Here is an 18,326-nt window from a genome sequence, read left to right on the forward strand (position 1 = left end):
CCATGGGGTCACAAAGAGTCAGACACAACTGAGCGACTGAACTGACAGTGAACTGATAAACTTCCTGCACCCTCTGCCTCAGAGTCGGCCTCCCAGTAACTGACCTACGACAGAGATGAAAAGTTTGGCCCCTCAGTCCAAGTGACATGGGATCGAATCTCAGTCCGGCCACTTATTAACCAGGTGACAGCTGATAGGTGACTTAACTCCACTGAGCCCACACACATCAGCTGTGACGTGTCAAGACAGCCCTCTCACCTGCTTGCAAAGTTCAGAGGAGGCAATGCCTGAAAAGGACTTAGTGCTGAACCAGGCTAAAGAAAGTGATCAGTGAATGCTAGGCTGCCACCTCTCCACTGGAGAAGACTCCAGGAGGGCAGACGGGAAGGACTCTGCTCTCCAATGTAGGCAGTGCATCTAGCACATCAAGAGGGCTCAATAAACATTTCATGAGTATCCGAGTGCTTGGTCTGGATATTGTTATTATTACTTGCTACTATTGTGTTATTACTATTATAGTATTACTATAGTAATATTACTATTATTATAATGATAGTAATTAATAAGTAGTATATAATAGTTACCACTTGCCCAGCATTTTAAACACACTGCACATATTAAGTCACTTTATCCTCACAACCCAAGATACACGACTGAAAGTGAAAGTGTTACTTGCTCAGTCATGTGTGACTCTTTGTGATCCCATGGACTATAGTCCGCCCAACTCCTCTAGTCCATGGAATTCTCCAGGCAGGAATACCAGACTGGGTAGCCATTCCTTTCTCCAGGGCATTTTCTCAACCCAGGGGTCAAACCTGGGTCTCCCACTTGGCAGGCAGATTCTTTACCATCTGAGACACCAGAGAAGCCCCAGATATAGGACTGTTTCCCCTCATTTCATCAATGAAGGAACAGGGCATAGAGAGGTTGAATAACCTGCTGAAGGTCACATAGCCAGAGAGCCGCAGAGATGGGGTTCACATACAGACCCTCTGGTCCCTGAGGCTGTGTCCCTATCACAATGATCCTGGGTCACTGTTCACCACCCACACACCCCAACAGCCACTCTAGCGATGGAACGACATTCATGAACGGTTCAAGGTTCCAGTCCAAAGGTTCCCTCCTGCTCATCACTCTCTGTCCAAATGAAAAACTGCACACAAAGGGATTCATTTCATTAGCAGCCTCGTTCCATCCATTCCTAGTTTATCGCCATGAAGAGAATAACTCATTTAACCAGCCCAGTGGGGTGTTAAGAAAATCAGTTCATAAAAGCAGATGAAGAAAATAACTCCCCAGATTCCAAGGCACTGGGGACAAGACACTGGGTCTTAAGACACTAGGATCAAAATCAAGTTCTACCCTTAATGGAGCTGACTTCTCCTTCTGCTTTGACCTCTCTCCATAAAACGTGAAAACCAAAGATTCCGGAGGTGGTCGTTACCATGCACTGTGGGAAGATCACTCGAAAAATCAAGCCCAAGATACAGGGATGGTAAAGTCCATGACTGATGGTGCAGGACCACTCTCCAAACATCCTTCCAACAAAGTACGCTGAAGGGGTGGGCACCTTCCAACCATTTTCTGCATTTCTTGGGGACTGTAACCACCTCTGTGCTGAGTCAAACTCCATCAACTATCTCACAAATGAACAGGCAGGCGGCCAATATGAGCAGTGTTGAAAAGAAGTCTTTTCCACTTAAGAACTGAACTAAATGAAGGAAAATCCTGCTTGTAATTGGTGGCTTCTTTCTAATTAACTGGGGCGATTTAGCCAAGGAACTTGAATTTTAAATTGTCGTTATCTCTTACGTAGAGAAACGTGCACCAGGAATTCTCGGCTGGCCCTTTGGCCCTGAGAACCATCCCATCCACATTCCACTGTTCTCTCTTCCTCTCCAGAAAGATAACTGGGCTTGCTTCCCCGGAAGCTCTAAAGTGGTTGATTTGATTTTGCTTACAATTTCAACCTTTTCAAACCCTCTGCCTTTGATCAATTATAGTCATAAAGGCTAAATGTGAATTTAAACTAGAAATGAAGGTTTTCCCCACTCCTCTCTGAGCCTATGTGTACAAGGAAAGAAAAATGCGGTCCAATCCCACGGGCAGGGAGAAACTCAAGGAATCTCCCACTTGCAGAAGTGCAAGGTCACAGAACGGCTCCAGTGGCTGATGGCCTGGGACCCAGTAAAGACTAATGGGAACTCGGGCTCCAAGTGTTTGTTTCTTCAAGAGTGACCTAAACACCCGATATTTATCATCCTTTCTGGTTGCAATGGGAAATGAGCCAGCCATTTCAGACAGGCCATGAGTCACGGGGCTCAAAAAAGAAGAAATTCCTATTGTTACATCCTTTATAAACGTTTAAAAGGCAATGGAACAGCTGCCGCTGTCAGCAACCCCCACAGAAGGCGCACACATGCACACACTACCCTCTGCACCGGGGGTCGCTGCCACCACACTCAGCGCTACACCGGCGCTTCCTCTCCTTCTGGCGGTGGGATGAGAGCAGCAAAGAGAAGCAGGCAACTTCTCAGATGGTCCCGAAGATCCTCACCTCCTGGTATTCACTCCCTGTAGCCCCCTCCCCTTGCCTATGTCCTGGACCACGTGACTTGCTCTCTTCGAGAGCATGTGGCAAAGGTGATGGGCTGTCCCTCTTGTGCTCAGATGACAAAAGATGGAGGCTCCCAGCTTCGCAGCAGCTCGCTGCCACTTGCAGCAGGCTCTGATGGAGCAAGCAGCTTCTGATGACGGGGTGGCCCAGTGGCAAGCCTCTAGCCAATGGCCAGCAAAGAACCGTGGCCCTCTTCCCACACTTCTTGAGGAACTGAATTCTGCCAACAACTGCATGAGCTTGAAAGCAGATCCTTCCCCTATTGAGCCTTCGGATGAGAACTTGCCCTGGGTCGTGACGCCTTGACGACGGCCTTGGGAGAGCAGAGCTGTGCCGGGTTCTGACCCATGGAAGACAGTGTGAGATAGTTGAGTGTGATGTCTTAAGCGGCCAGGTTTCTGGGTGATTTGTGATGCAGCAGTTGATGAAGAATACAGGCAGCAGTCCCACAATGCGGTTAGCTTCCTGAGGAGGCTGTGTTGCCACGGCATCCTGCCCTTCTCCTCCGCCCCATCACGTGTGCATGAGGATCAGGGCCTCGCATTCCTGACAAAGTGCCCCTCCTGGAGGGCGGGCATCTCTGTGCGCCTGCTCAGCATCAGAACAGAGCCCAGCATGTGACCGGGAATCAATGCACATTTCAACTGATGAACTTTCTGTTAAGTGAGTGTCAGGAAGGCAAGAACTTTCAGTTCCCAGTATAAACAGGGCATGTGTTCTTTAAAAAAAAAAAAAGGAGACGAGACTCCTTGGGATGGCCATCTTCTAAAAGGGGAACTACGGGCTGAGGTCTGAGAGGTGAGTCGGGCAGGCCTGGCTCCTGGCTCAGTGTCTGAACCCGGGCAGCATGATGGCCCTTGCTGCTTAAAGCCTGTCTTCACGGCTCCCATGTCCCTGAGGGGAGAGGGACACACCCAGGGAAGCTGGCTCCGCTCTCTGAGAGAACACGCAGTCCTTCCCTTTGTGCTCTCCATCCTCCCTGCCCAGAACGCGCCTTCCCCTTGACCTTCTCCCTGTCTCTTTACTTGGCAAACTCTTACTCAGCCCTCAAAACCCCGGCTGGCCTCAGCTCTTCCAGGAAGGCCTTTCTCTGCCCTCTCCACTAGCTGCTCCTTCCCTCTTCAGGGCCACACTTCCCCCTCCCTCCCCGCCCTGGCTGAACTGCAGACCATATTGCCCACCCCTGTCTGCAGCTGGCATGAGCACCCCATCCCCCGGGCTCCCATTTCTGTGCCCAGGGGGTGACAGAGGCCGGAGTTTCACCTTCTTGGCCCTCTGGAGTTGAGGCCTGTGACCTTCCTCAGAATGAGGAACGGGGAGACATGACGGGAAGACGCTGGCCAAGCAGCGAGGCCCCCACCCCTTCCGAGAGAATGTTCCAGCCTCGCGAGCTGCAGCGGGGGTGGTCTGGGGGAGGACGACAGAGCAGCTGTGAAAACCCCTCTGTGGGCAGCGCGGGGTCACTTAGTCACCGGGCCTTTCAAGGCTGACGGCTATGTAATCACATACACATGAGAGCACCGCTGGTTTGGGTCAACTGTTCTCAAGCTGGGGGGAGGTGCCAGCCCACTCCCTGGGCAGAAGGGCCGAATTCCTGTCTCCCGAGGTGTGGGAAGAGGTAGGCAGAACACGGCTGCCCCCATGTCCCCTGAGGACAGGGTAGCCTCAGGATCGGCATGGAGGGACTCTCAAGGCTGGAGGAGGTGCAGTGGGCAGAGTGGAACCATCTGCAGCATGAAGATGGCCCCTGAGGTGCCGCACAGGGGGTCTGCAGGGATGGGGACGGGGCAGGGGCCATCCAGCTCTCTGCCCAGATCACTGCAGGGCACGGAGGCCACTCCAGGACCCACGGGGGGCCCGTGGAGGCAAATCAAGAATTAGAAATGAAAGAAGCAAGATGAGAGACTGTAGAGTCACACAACTGTACACACACCACACCACACGCTCACACACACACACACACACACACACACACACACACACACACACAGCACTTCTCTGCAGAGATAAGTATCAGCTTGCAAGAAAACAAACCAAAATAAAAATAGCAATTATCTGGGTGGGAGATTACAGGTGTTTTTCAAACGATCATCATTCGCAAGGCTATGGGGCCAGGAATGTCTGCTATCCAAGGAAGGAACCAGGGGTGTGTTAGCGTCCTAGGACTGCTGTAATGATTTACCGCCGACTTGTGGCTTATTCCAGCAGGAATTTATTCTCTCACAGTTCTGAAAGCCCGAAGTCTGAAATCCAGGTGCCAGCAGAGCCGGTGCGCTCCGGGGCCTCCGAGGAGAGTCTGCTCTGGGCCTCGGTCCCAGCCGTCCCTGGCAGTCCTCGGGGGTTTGGCAGCATCACACCAACCTCTGCCTGATTCTCACACAGCGTTCTCCCTGTGTCTGTGGGTCCCAGGGTCCAGAGTTCCTCTCCCCGTAAGGACATCAGCTCCTGGGTTAGGGCCCACCCTCATCCAGTGTGACCACATCTTAACCTGAGTCCATCAGCAAAGATCCTATTTCCCAACAGGGTCAAGTTCACACACATCTTTGGCATGTGTGGGGGCGTGGGCATAATAACCTTTGTGCTGTGTGTGAAGTCACTTCACTCATGTCCGACTCTTTGTGACCCCGTGGTATGCAGCCCTCAGGCTCCCCTATCCGTGGGATTCTCCAGGCAAGAATACTGGAGTGGGTTGCCACACCCTCCTCCAGGGGCTCTTCCCGACCCAGGGATCGAACCCGCGTCTCTTATGTCTCCTGCATCGGCAGGCGGGTTCTTTACCACCAGTGCCACCTGGGAAGCCCCTATAGTAACCCATAACAAGAGGCATTTAGTCCAAAGAAAAAAAGACACAGGGCCTCGATAATGTTTTCTATATCTGGCAGGCTCTCCCATTTAGAAGGATTAAATCTGATCTATGTAGTTCTATGGGGAAGAAATGGGCCCAAAGTGTGGACACTCCCAAAAGACAGACTTGGGGTCAACACAGGAAGGATGCTCTCACAGGGCTGGTTTAGAGGAACTGGGTTGCCCTGGATGGGAACTCTTGGAGCAGAATGGAGCCTCTTGCCTCTGGTGCAGTGGTACTGGCTGGGCCAGAGGGGACGTGATGGACTAAATGATAAGTCCTGGCAGCCCTAAGCTTCTGCCACGCACACAGCCGTTGTCAACAACCTCAGCATGGCCCAGTGCTGGCCCGGCCACCCTCACCCAGTCTGTTCAGGACCACGCTGGCCTGACCTCATCCACACCGAGCAGATACCACACTTCTGTCATTTTCTTCCTCTCAGGAAAGGTGCAGCTAGCACTTTCAGAGCCGACAGGGGAAAGGCATCAATCAAGGCAGAGGACCAAGAACTACAGCAGTTAAACCCTACAGAGAAACCCGACACCCCGGATTCCAAGGGCATTTCTCCTGCCTGGACATCACCCAAGGGGCAGTCCCACGTCCCCAGGCCAGACCTGGCAGAGGCTGAAGGCCCACAGGCTAGGGTCAGAACGATAAGGAAACAATCCACAGTTTGTTTAGAGGCAGTGAAGATTGCCCCAAGAATAACGTTTACATAAGAAATAGCAGTAACATCACATGTTAAGCCTGTTTATTTAAAGAAGAAGCAGCAGCAAAATCTTGTCTGTGATGAGAAAGAAGACTGGCTTTGAAAACTGCCTTTTCCCGAAACAAAAAAATCCACAAATACGCCTCTCACCTCTCCACGGGGTCCCTGAGCATGACGATCAGCTTTGCATCTGGCTGGAAAGCGTGGATGAAGTCCTGGGTCAGGAAGGGGGGCTCGCCGTCTGTGCCATTGTCGTAGAAGAGCGTCCAGGCGTTGTTATCCCACATGGTGGAGGCACTGGCCTCGCCTGGAAACAGAAAACGCTGCGAGTGAGTGAAGCTGAATTACGTGCTCCTGAACTAGGGGCCACGCCTGACTGTGAGGCCGTCTACAATAGCTGTGCACAGGTGAGCTGGTCCAGGAAGCGGGCCGACTGGACTCTGGGAAGAGGAGGCTGATGACCGCCCTCTGCCACACCATCACCCCCTCCCCGCAACGACCTCCATCTGGAGAGGAAGGTGATCTGAGCCACACTGAGCATCCCTCTTCCTCCCAGCTCCTCCCTCCAGGATGTGCCAGAAAAATCTCTATGAGCATCTGGCCTCCCAATTTCATGATGTTTAACTTTGCCTACGGCGCACAGCTCCGTGGCATTTTAAGGGCCCACTGAGAATATACTAGATGGTTTCCTTCAAAAGGCATCAGGGGTGAAGGAGGAGTTTGGGCAAGCTGACTCATATTAGGAAACGGCATGCAATCCGCATCAATCTTCCCTTGAAATCACAAGGGTCAGTCCCCGAGCACACTCGAAGAGGAAGGCTTTGTGGGAAGGCTCGTGGGACCTTGGTCCTGCGTGCCCACCCACCCCGTGGCCTGGACACAGCTAGCATTCACCCAGTGCTGGCTGGGTGAACAGGAAGCCAGTTCTAGCCCCTGTTTGATCACAGTTGGCATGACTGAAGCATGATGAGGTCAGTTAAGCACATTCTGGGCCAGGGGTGAGGCCAACACACAGACCTTTCAGCATTTCTGTCTCATAGACTTGAACTGGTTCCTTCTTTTTTTTTTTTTTTTTTAAGGAATAATCTTCAGAGATTCAGAAAGAAAGGCAAATCAATCAATTAATTATACATTCGATTTCCTGACATTGTACACGGGACTATATGACACATCTCAAAGTCACTTATTCAGAGAAAATCTGAGCCCGAAGACTAACTCTCTTTGATCACTGATGAGCACATCACGGTTATGCAGAGAATTAGCAGGGTCCTATTTATTCTGTTGGATGTGCAATCATGTCCAGGTGAGCATTTCTATTCTCATCTTTCTGTTTTTTTTAAGAGGTAATACCCTAGAACACAGGAAAAAACAAGCCAATCTGAAGTCCTTTGAAAATTCTACTCATAATGAATAAAAGAATACTAGGACAAGGGAAGTACCTAGAACTAAGTTGGCACAAATTTTGTCAAGCTCATAAATGAACTGGTTCTATGCTTGTCCATCTATCTAACTGTCTGTCCATCTACCCATCCATCCTTCATTCATCATTCACTCATCCTTCAATCATCCATGCAGAAAGCTCTGATTTGGTGTCTAAAATGTGCCCAGCACTGTGCTCGACACTGTAGATAGATGACAGAAACAAGACAGAAAATCCCCTTTAATCTCAAACCTTACAACCTAGGGGAAGATCAATAATTCAATAAACAATCAGAGCTTCACTTGAGCACTTTGACAGGGCAGAGCAGGGGGCTTTGAGAGAGGGCAGCCCTGAGAGAGGGCAGCGGCCTTTCCACATGTATTGATCCCAAGCCCAGAGAACCCAGCTGCTGGAGTCCTTTCTGACTCCAGTCATTAGCCCAGACCACTGAGAAAGGGCCCTCTATGATCCATTGGCCAAGATGAAGAAAGACCAGTATGCTTCTTCCAGGGATCTAACCAGAAGAAGCTAAAGCAGAGTTTCAGGGTGGGGAGGAACCCAGAACTGAGCTGGTCCAACAAACCCATTTTACAGATGAGTAGACTGAGTCCAGGAACACAAAGACCAACTTGTTGCATGGCACGGAGCTCACTGGTGGCACTTCCTGGGCTAGATGCCAGCTTTCCATCTACCATAAAACTCAACAAAACTCTGCTTCAGGTAAATATCAGAGTGTGGATATATTCTTTAGTTTTCATTTCTAAATTTAGAAGTAAATAAAATGAGAAAACCAAACTAAAGCGTTCCTTTTTTAATTCGTTAGCTTAGGCTCTATCTCCTGACCCTGGGATGTATAGTTTTTTAGCTATTTCACAAGAATGTGAGATTTTCCCAGAGGCATATGGTATGGGTGGTGGTGGCTTAGTCACTAAGTCATGTCCAACTCTTGCGACCCCATGGACTGTAGCCTGCCAAGTTCCTCTGTCCATAGGCTTTTCCAGGCAAGAATACTGGAGTGGTTGCCATTTCCTTCTCCAGGGGATCTTCCTGACCCAGGGATCAAACCAGGGTCTCCCACACTGCAGGCAGATTCTTACCAACTGGGTTACCAGGGAAGCCCACAGCTCTATGGTATGGGAGCCGCAGTCAAAGATTAATTAAGATTTGTAATTTGGGTGTTAACTCACAGCTGCAAGAAAACAGCTAGTACCCAGTTCGGACTGAGTAAGAGGGTATGCTCTCATCTGGCTTCTAGGACTCGATTTCTTTGAGTTAAAAATAAATAAATCAGAGCTTCAGCATGTAAGTCTGTCCCCCTTGGACATGGGACACATAAGTAAACAGTTGTCTTTCAGATGGTTGATTACAATTCTTCTTAGTCACTGATAGTGTAACCGAATTTAGAGAATCAAAATATAATAGATTTAGAAGAATGAAAAAATAGATCGCTGCCTCAGGTAACCAATTTAAGAAAAATATGTGATTCGATTTCTCTCTCTCAGAGTTGTAAGTGGATAAATGTCTTTTAAGTTGAATCCAATAGAGTAAACAGATATGTTTTTTATAAAACATTCTTGTGAATTAAAAAAAAATGATTGCTAATCAAACCACCTCATTTTGAATGTCTAAAGGCTGACAAGACCTAAGCTTTTCCAACAGCAATCAGTCACCCACGATGCATGAGAGATGCATCTGTTTCAGGAGAGGCCACCTCCATCTTCACAGGGTCCCAGCGGCCAGGGAGTACAAACACCACAAGAATTAAACTGATTCATTTTGCATTCGTGATCTTCCATCCAAACTTACTCAGATGGGCGTATCATGAAAAGAAATCCAGCATGCAAACTTAACTTTAATAAAAGCAAGAAACAGCAACATTTAAAAAAAGCCATTTCAGGTGCACTTGAGTCTCCACACAACTAGACAGTCTACTAAACATTTATGCGTTATGGAAAATTGCACAAACAATATGAACATTTTACACAGGGGAGAGGGGTGGGGGGAGTCACTGGGGAAATATGCACTCAGCAGCTGAGGGCAAATGTCATGCAAATGCTTGCAGGTGCAGTGAAGCCCGGCCTGGCCCAGGGCAGGAGCTCCACGGAAGCCATACCGATAATGATTCTGTTCATCTTGCTCGGCTCCTTCGCGCTGGCCTGCAGTCCTTGATGAATCTGGTGTGCGGCCAGGTCAAAGAGGTCCAGGTAGTCTTCCACGGGATAGCGGTCCCGCAGCCCGTCCCTTAGGCGGACAATTCCTACAAGAACCAGGAAGCAGGGGTTACTGAGGACAAAGCTGCCATGCTGGGCTGGTGGCCTCAAGGGAGTGACCACAAACGGATGGAAAGGTCTGAGGGCTCAGCTGCATCAGTCAAGGCTTGACCCCATGAGCTGCAAGAGACAGAGGGATGTCTGCAAACCAGCCTCCCTCTTTTAAGTCACATGCACTTTGAGGTCTGGAATACACCATCACTCAGGTGCACAGTAGCCCCTGAAAGGATGGCACACCTGTTCCAGAACTATAACCGGGTCTACTTGGAGGGCCAGAGAGGTCAGGGCTGGTTAACATGGGCATCAAGGGAGGTCCCTCAGGGGTGGAGCAGCAATGGCATCAGCATACACATGATGAATCACAAGAAAACACCTCTCATCAGAGGGGCCATGTCCTCTGAAGCTCAGATGCATCTTTTTTTTGTCGGGGCTCCCCAGCACCTTCCTGAGGTTCTTTTCCATCAGGCAGTCTGTCCATTTGTCCAAACAATAAGGAGAACTGATGGTCCCCAGGCTGACACCTGAGTTATTCTGGCATCAGCAACATGCAGCCTAAATTGTCCCTTGCCTGAGAGGTGGGTAAATTTTACTTGAAAATGTATCGACAACACATTGCCCCAAACCACAGCCATCAAGTCTAACGGAAAGTGGAGAGAGAGTATCCACAGGCAAAACAGCAAGAGGTTCAAGGTGGTACCAGATACCAGACTCCAGAGGCTGCATGCCCCCATGACTCTCCCCCTGACCAGCGGGAACCTGGTTTTCATGGGGGAAGATGGTGAGTTGTGTAAGCGAGGGTCCCCCGCAGATGAGCACAGAAACTCTGGCTTCCACAGTGGCTGCTGGCAAACCACAAAAGATGTATTTACACTTCTATTCACTCTGGGAGGAACATCAAAAGGATTAAGTCAAACATTTGTCAAGAAACACACTAAGAGTTGATCTCAACTTAGGTTGTACTAAAAAAACTTTCAAAATTCCTTTCCAAGCAACCTAGGTCCTTCCCACGGAAACCACCTTCCAGGCTCACCCAGACTTTGGCATTTGTCATCCCTTAGCTCCAGTGACCAAACGTCTCCTGGAAGAAGGGAAAAGGCTGAGGGAGAGGAAACAGTGACCCTGGGGGCCGAGGGGGTGGCTCAAGCTGGCTTCGGGCTGGGTGGAGCAGAAACCAGCCTGCAGGAGTCATGGGGTGGTGTTCACCGTCGACCTCCTGGGAAAGGGGTGCTGTGAGCAGGGTGGCCCAGAATTACCTTTGTGGGGCTTTCATTTTGACCCTCTGAGGCCCAAGGGTCAGGCAGGTCAGAGAAGAGGCTGGAAGCAGCTCAGTGACAGCCTCAGGTCCTGTGATGCTCCAGCAGGAAGCTGAAACCTGGCCAGACACAGCCACCTTTCTTCCTCCTGCCTCCTCCGGGTGCAGGGGTGTGGGTGTGGGGGCTCCCGCAGGAACAGCACTGAGCTGCGAACTGAGAGCCTACAGCCCCCAACAAACGTCCACCTGGATGGTGCGTGTCCCAAGGCCCTTCAAGGCAAGAAGAGTGCCCATCCGGCACCCTTCGCTGCCCCTGCACACAGTCTGCACTGCATAAATGCTCACCAGGTGACTGGGAGCTGGGTACTCAGTTCTGCTGGGTGTCTGTCCAGGGATCTCTAAACCAGAGAACTCTCTGATCTCTGCCTCTCAGCATGTTTTTTCTCATTTCCCCACCTGCCTCCCTCCTGGAACCTTCCAGAATGCCCCGCTCGGGTCATTCTCAGGGCTCCCACTCCAACCCTGACCCCTGACCCCGGAAGGAGTGACTAGGTGAGGGTGGCTGAAGCACCCTTGCCATGGGGACATGGCGGCACGCACCAAAGCGCTTCCGGGTCCACCAATGCGGTTCCTTGATGGCAGAGAACTTGACTTCCGGGTGCAGCCGCAGGCGATCGTAGAGGTCGGTAGTGCCGCACTTGGGCTGCCCGATGATGTAGAAGTGGGGCAGGCAGCGGAGGCGGAAGTGCTTGCCGTGCGCGTGGGACAGGTGGCCCCAGAAGGCCTTGCGCAGCGTGTCGAAGGTGGAGCGGAAGCGCTTGGAGTAGAGTACGTAGGAGTTGGTCAGGTAGGGGTCGGTGGTGTTCCTGCCCGTGAACTCCTCGTACCAACAGGGGCTCTTACTGTTGGGAAGAAATTTGTGCGGGATGACGGAAAACATCTGCAACAGAAAGAGACAAAAACGGAGAGACACAGTGAGCGCGGGGGGAAACACACTCTGTCCTCAGTATGATCCTCCACTGAGGCTTATTACAATGTTCGCAAGGGAAGTATTACTGGATGATGACTAAATGCTAAAAGTAGCCTTGGTAAACAATGACCATGCTTTTCCTAAACCCCCAACAAAAATAAAATATGAAGAGAATGAAAATACAAGTTCCATCAAAATCCATTCTACCGTGATTTATCTTACACACACACACGACTATATAGCTGTATATTTAAGTGGCCGTTAGAGACAAACACGGTGATTTAGGACAGACTAAAGAGTGATCTACAAAAGTAATTTTAACTGCCAGGACCACCTTTCAAGTAAAACATCCCAGAAAGGAATTATTAGAAGGGGGGGGTTCCTTCAACCTTTTTAGCTGTGCCATTCAGTACAGAGTTCCCTTGTTGGCATGGACACAGCCCTCCCAGTGAATTCTCATCCATAAGGCTGTCAAATTACCACTATTACACTTGGGAAATTTTTGGTCACTTTCTTGCCAAAGGTGATGATAAGAAAGGAAGCAGCCATTCTTTAAAATCAGTCAATGGAGATGAGCATCAGGCTACTCACGTGCAATTCCTGCTTCTTGAGATCTTCTACGTCTGGGAGCTGTCTGGTGGTAAACTCAATCCTGGATGTGATGCTGTTGATAATTAACTTAATGCTTGGATAGTCCTTCACGTATGAAATATTATTTAGAGAGGATTGGTGATGATGCTCTTTTGTGTCACTCGGATTCTCGCCCTCCATCAAGCTGGGATTGCTGGGGAAGGCTCCGTAATGGAAAGGCGATGAGATCAGAAGCTCTTGGTGGACCCCAGAAAGGATGTAAGAAGCCATCACCAAAGTCATTATTATCAATCCAAAAATGAGGCTGCATCGCTTCCCCTTCTTGAAGCGCAAAAACCCACCCCAGCTCTCATTCCCATCAGCCCTCACTTCGAGAACAGCCAGCAAGTTCATCTGCTTACCGTCCACTCGAAACACAATTTTGTTTTCTGCTTTGCACACTGGGCACTCCTGACGCCCGTGATGGGAGCCTCCTCGGCAGCTGACCTGCTGTGTCTGTACGTCGTCAGGTGACAGTTGGATGCAGCAGTTAATGCAGTGCCTCATGGTAATGCCCCTGGACTGCTGGCCCATTGAGCCATGGGCGAGCCCCTGAGGAGTACGGATGCCTGCAAGTTGTGCTGTAAAACTTGAAGGATGGCTCAGTGATCACATAAGATGATCGGAAGGCACAAGCAACAGAAGCAAGAATAAAAATGAGCAGGTGCCAAAACACCAGAGAATGAGGGATCACGTTCTTTGGTTTGCCTCCAAAAGATAACACGAATGATATCCAATTGTCATGTTCTGTAATCCTGGAAAAAGTCACAAGGTCAGGAACAATTTTTCCTGACCCTCAGGTTTTTCCCATGGCACCAAATGAAGTGGAAGTGTTCTTGCTGGAGAACATGGAAACACCCAAGGGATTAGAAGATCTCATGGCCTCAATGAGAGATGGACAGGTACACCATCCACGCAGAGTCCATGGAGATTTCTTCTTTCACATCCTATGTTCCTTTGAAATGTTTCCTCTTCATGCGGAACAAAATCCTTAAGATGTCAGATTACCTAAACAACAAAGAAAAAGAGATTTTATTACATTAGATGATGACAGCAATCACCCTGGGAACATCTTCCAAGGAGAGAAGTTCACACTTCTTTTCCACTTCTAAGTTTCAGCCACGCTGGCTGGGTTACAAGCAAGTTACAGAAAATCATATAGGATGAAGGGAGAGGTGTCAGGTCCTTGGTGTTTGGCTTTGGAGTTCAATCTCTGCCACCAAATATGACCCCAATACCAGCTCCACCAGCACCTTATTAAACACCTCTTATTTCACACAACCCACATATTCTATAATGTCTGTGCCTGGACACAGCTAAGTGACTAGAACCCCTGCTCCCAACTTGGAATCATTCTTCGATTCATGCACAGTTAGTCACTATGAATTTGAAGGATGAATTGAAATAACAACTCTTTTAAATCAACAAAAAAAATCAAAGGAGAGTAGTTAAGATGGGAGGAGGCAGAGAAAATATTTTTTCCCCTCCTAACAGCACTAATAGTCTTTTAACCTAGAGCTAACATTTATTATCAGTGTAGGATGCAAAAGTTAATGAAAATTTAGAAACACTGAAATGATTCTCTCCTTCAGTAGAATGTATCATATTAAAAAAAAATTTGACTTTAACTTATTAAGCAATTAAATGCAACATGCAGTACTCCCCTGAGTAACAGAACACTTCAGATCATGAAACAATTTTTCACTTTCATCATCCTTGGGAAAACATGATTCTTAAAAATCCATTAATAGAAGTCTGCAGTTATAAAATGTATTGTTGCCCAAGTGACACTTCTTTGTAGACGTTGTAAAAACAGCAAAAAAGGAGACCTATATGGTTTCTAGCAGTGGTAGAACATTGCTAATGAGCCAGCCTTGTGACCTCAAGTCAGCTGCATAACCTTTCTGAGCTCTGATTCCCTCACCAGTAAAATTAGGATGAAAGTATCTCCCTTTCAAGTGTGTATCCAGTACTAAATCAGCTAATGCATGTGGAGAGTTTGCAGAATGCCTACACATGTTTAGGATCCCATAAAAGAGAGATAACATGAATAATGATAGCATCATCAGTGACTATTACTATTATGTTTTTTCATTGTCAGTGAATGCCAAGAACATCTGAAGCGGAATCAAAGATGGGCAATCCCATCACAGTATCTTTCCTTAGCACCTGAGAATCAGCTAAAGGTGGCAGACTCACTTCTGTCTCTGCGCACACACACACCCCTCCAACGATCCTTACTGTCCCCAGGGAAGGTGGTGTTAATTAACTCTGCATAAAGCCCCCCTCGTTTTGGCGGAGAGGCCAAGCAATCAACTCACCAGCAGCAACATCCCCTTCCCTTGGACAGAAAGGCCCATGTTTTATCAAAACATGATGACCATGAAATAGCCATGTGGTATTCCTAAAATGTCTTCCACAAAATGTTCTGCATGGTCGATAGGTCTTCAGGGCTTAAATTACCTAGAGGAAAGGTAGGATGGCCCAAATGACACAGACTTCTTTAGAGCAGACTTCACCTTTTCACTGTGAATCCATAAGAGAGGACTATAATAGACAACATTTTCAAAACATAATTGACCATGGAATTCTATCTAATGTCTCAAGGAAGCAGTTTGAGGAATGCTAGTGAGTAAAGGCTGAGATAGGGGTCAGAGCAGTTCTGAGAAGCACAGAGGAGAGGGGGCCGTGGGAGCAAACAGCCCGGAACCAGGCCAACATCTCAGGCTCCATCACCCCCTTATCCCTGAGAGTTTTTGGAGGGACTCGGCGGAAACCTCAAGGCTCAGACCTCTGCCTCCAATTTGCTCAACCAGCCCTGAACCATCACTTGGCACAAACAATTCTCCCAAACCAAAGAAACAAAAGGGCAAGCTCTCCTACTCAGAAACCCCATCACTAAGCCAAGAAAACATTTTTCACATGGCGAAGACAAGGTCAAGCAGGGTTAAAGTGAGATTCCAGCCAGCATCGCGGGGGGAGCCAGTTCGCACCCTTCTGTCTCTGGCTGCAGGAGGCCTAATTAGACCTTTTCCAAAACATGGTCTTTGAAGCTCCAAGACAAAAATGTACAAAATCTGGACCCACCAAAATGGGCAAAACATTCCTCAACAAGAACAAAGGTTTTCTAAGACAAGCACAGTAAATAAATAGACCTGAGTAGTCAGAGAAGCTGACAGTTTCAACAGAGGCCTGGGACACAGCAGGCCAGAGGATTTGTCCCCTGGGCAGGCTACACCCTCCAGCCAGACCTCCCACTCCACGTCTCACTTCATAAAATGGGAGCAGGAAACGGGAGACAATTCCAGAGGCCTGCAGAGCCTAAACACTCAGCTCCAATGTTATCTCCTATAATCCACTCCTTCATCCCTTCCCTCTTTAATTCTCCAGATCCCTCCCGAAGGAGGACTCTGCACTGGGCACTGCCCGAGATGCACGTCCAGGTTTGAAACTGTCAGTCGCCCAGGTATGTTCGGCTCCTCACGACCCCATGGACTAGCCCGCCAGGCTCCTCTGTCCATGGGATTCTCCAGGCAAGGATATGGAGTGGGTTGCCATTTCTTTCTTCAGGGGATCTTCCAGATTCAGGGATCGAACGCAGATCTCCTGCATTACAGACAGATTCTTTGCCATCTGAGCCATCGGGGAAGCTGGCATGACCAGGTTTGGGGGCCTGAAACCAGGATGTGATGGGGATGTGATGTCATACCAAAGAAATATCTGGTCTTTGTCCTCAGTTCCTGCCTGACACAGAGCTTCTAAAACCCTTGGAACATCCTGGGTGAGAGGGGTGACAGGGACAATACCTTCTGTCATTCATAACAAGCCCCTTTCAACCACACCTCAGTTTATGCTAGTGAGGCGACTCTTGACGGGGGAGAAGGGACCCAGACAGCTTCAGGATGGGACTGGTAGCAGGAAAAACTTGGAAGCTTGGAACTCTCAGCCCTGCCTCTCCAACCTCCAAGGAAAGGGAAGGGGCTGGTGACTGAGTTAATCCCCAGTGGCCAATGATTTACTCACTCGTGCATAGATAATGTTATTGTTGTCTAGTCTCTAAGTTGTGTCTGACTCTTTGCGACCCCATGAGCTGCAGGCCCTCCAAAACTTCCTCTAAATGACAGGATTCCTAGAGCATTCTGGTGGGAGAGCCCGCGGAGGTGCTGGGAGGGTGGTGTGTGCAGAGAGGACCTGGAAGGTCCATGACCCTCCCCCAGGCTCACTCTGTGCATCTCCTCCATTTGGCTGTTCTTGTACTGTCTCCTTTGTAATGAACCCGTAAGAGTAAGGAGGCTGCTTTTCTGAGTACCGCGCATCATTCAAGTTAAGGAACTTGAGGAAGGACTGTAGGAACCTCTGACCCTGCAGCCAATTAGAACAGAAGTGTGGGTAGCCTGGGGACCCAAGACTTATGATCCAGGCCCGAAGTGGGAGCCGTTTCAGAGGTGGTGGTGGTTTAGTCACTAAGTTGCATCTGATTCTTGCGACTCCACGAACTGTAACCCGCCAGGCTCCTCTGTCCATGGGATTTCCCAGGCAAAAATACTGGAGTGGCTTGCCATTTCCTTCCCCAGGGAATCTTCCCGATCCAGGCATCGAACTCAAGTCTCCCACAGTGCAAGCAGATTCTTTACCACTGAGCCACCAGGGAAGCTCCAGTCTCAGAGGATTGAGCTCTTAACCCATGAAAGCCGTGCTAATTCCCGGGAGTTATTAGAAGAATGCAACTGAATTGTAGGACACCCAGCTGGTGTCTGGAGAGTTTGAGATTTTGCTGGTGTGGAAAATCCCTCCAGGGGGCTCTCTTTGAGAAAAAAATGTATGTTATATTTACATGTTTTATTGAAACATCTGACCAGCATATAGTATGTAAAATACTTGATTAAAAACAATAACCATATGACTAGTGAGTGCATTGCTATGAACAGGGCCTGGAGCTTTGAGGTTTCCAGACCACCCTCATCCAAGTGGATGGGACTGGTAGAGGAGTGACCATAATAGGGAGACCTTTGCCCCACCTGGAACTTATATTCTACCCGGAGTTAGGGGAATCGCAGGACAACAGACAATTTAAAAAGCCACAAATGAATAACATCATCTCAGATGTTGGAAGAAAACACAAAAAGAGAAAACCATGACACCCTTAGAACAGGGGCTCCCCATGCCGCACCAGGGCCGGACGATGCTTTGCTGTGGGGGCCTATTCTGTGCACTGTGGGATGTTGAGCAGCATCCCTGGCCTTCATCCCTGGGAAGAACTGCCGCCTTAGAGGAAGGAGAGGTAGAGTAGAGAGGATGACCAGGGAAGACTTAATTCAGGAGGGTTTATCTGACTGATGAGAAGGAAGCCAGTCACGTAGGGACCAGGGAAGTAAAGACCCCGCAAAAAAGGGAAGTTGGAGAGCAAAGCCATCAGGAGAGCAGATCTCTGGGTTATGGGGCAGGAAGAGGGTAGGAAACAGATGGGAGAAAAGGCAGGGACCAGATTCTGGAAGGCCCAGAAAGCTGAGATCGGTCCACACACACACAGAGAGGCACACTCTGGATTCTTTCAAAGGGATCTTTAAAATACATGTAGCTGAGAACTAACACAACTCAGTGAAGAAAAATCAA

General features: G+C 49.0%; 1 protein-coding gene across 5 annotated transcripts in view; it reads right to left on the reverse strand.

The window, feature by feature from the left end:
- CHST15 (carbohydrate sulfotransferase 15) overlaps positions 1–18,326 on the reverse strand; it is an 82,154-nt gene that overhangs the window by 26,741 nt on the left and 37,087 nt on the right. For all 5 annotated transcript variants that reach the window (XR_010661565.1, XM_065923498.1, XM_065923501.1 and 2 more), the window contains exons 2-5: positions 12,675–13,721; positions 11,714–12,053; positions 9,705–9,848; positions 6,322–6,478 (exon numbers count right to left, since the gene is read on the reverse strand). Coding sequence is in view for 4 of the 5 variants with exons in the window: in XM_065923498.1 (XP_065779570.1) it covers positions 6,322–6,478; positions 9,705–9,848; positions 11,714–12,053; positions 12,675–13,247 (1,214 nt within the window). In the remaining variant the exon portion in view is untranslated. The remainder of the gene's footprint in view (positions 1–6,321; positions 6,479–9,704; positions 9,849–11,713; positions 12,054–12,674; positions 13,722–18,326) is intronic.

This window comes from Muntiacus reevesi, chromosome 2, assembly GCF_963930625.1.
Source record: "Muntiacus reevesi chromosome 2, mMunRee1.1, whole genome shotgun sequence".
In the NCBI taxonomy this organism is placed as follows: domain Eukaryota; kingdom Metazoa; phylum Chordata; class Mammalia; order Artiodactyla; family Cervidae; genus Muntiacus; species Muntiacus reevesi.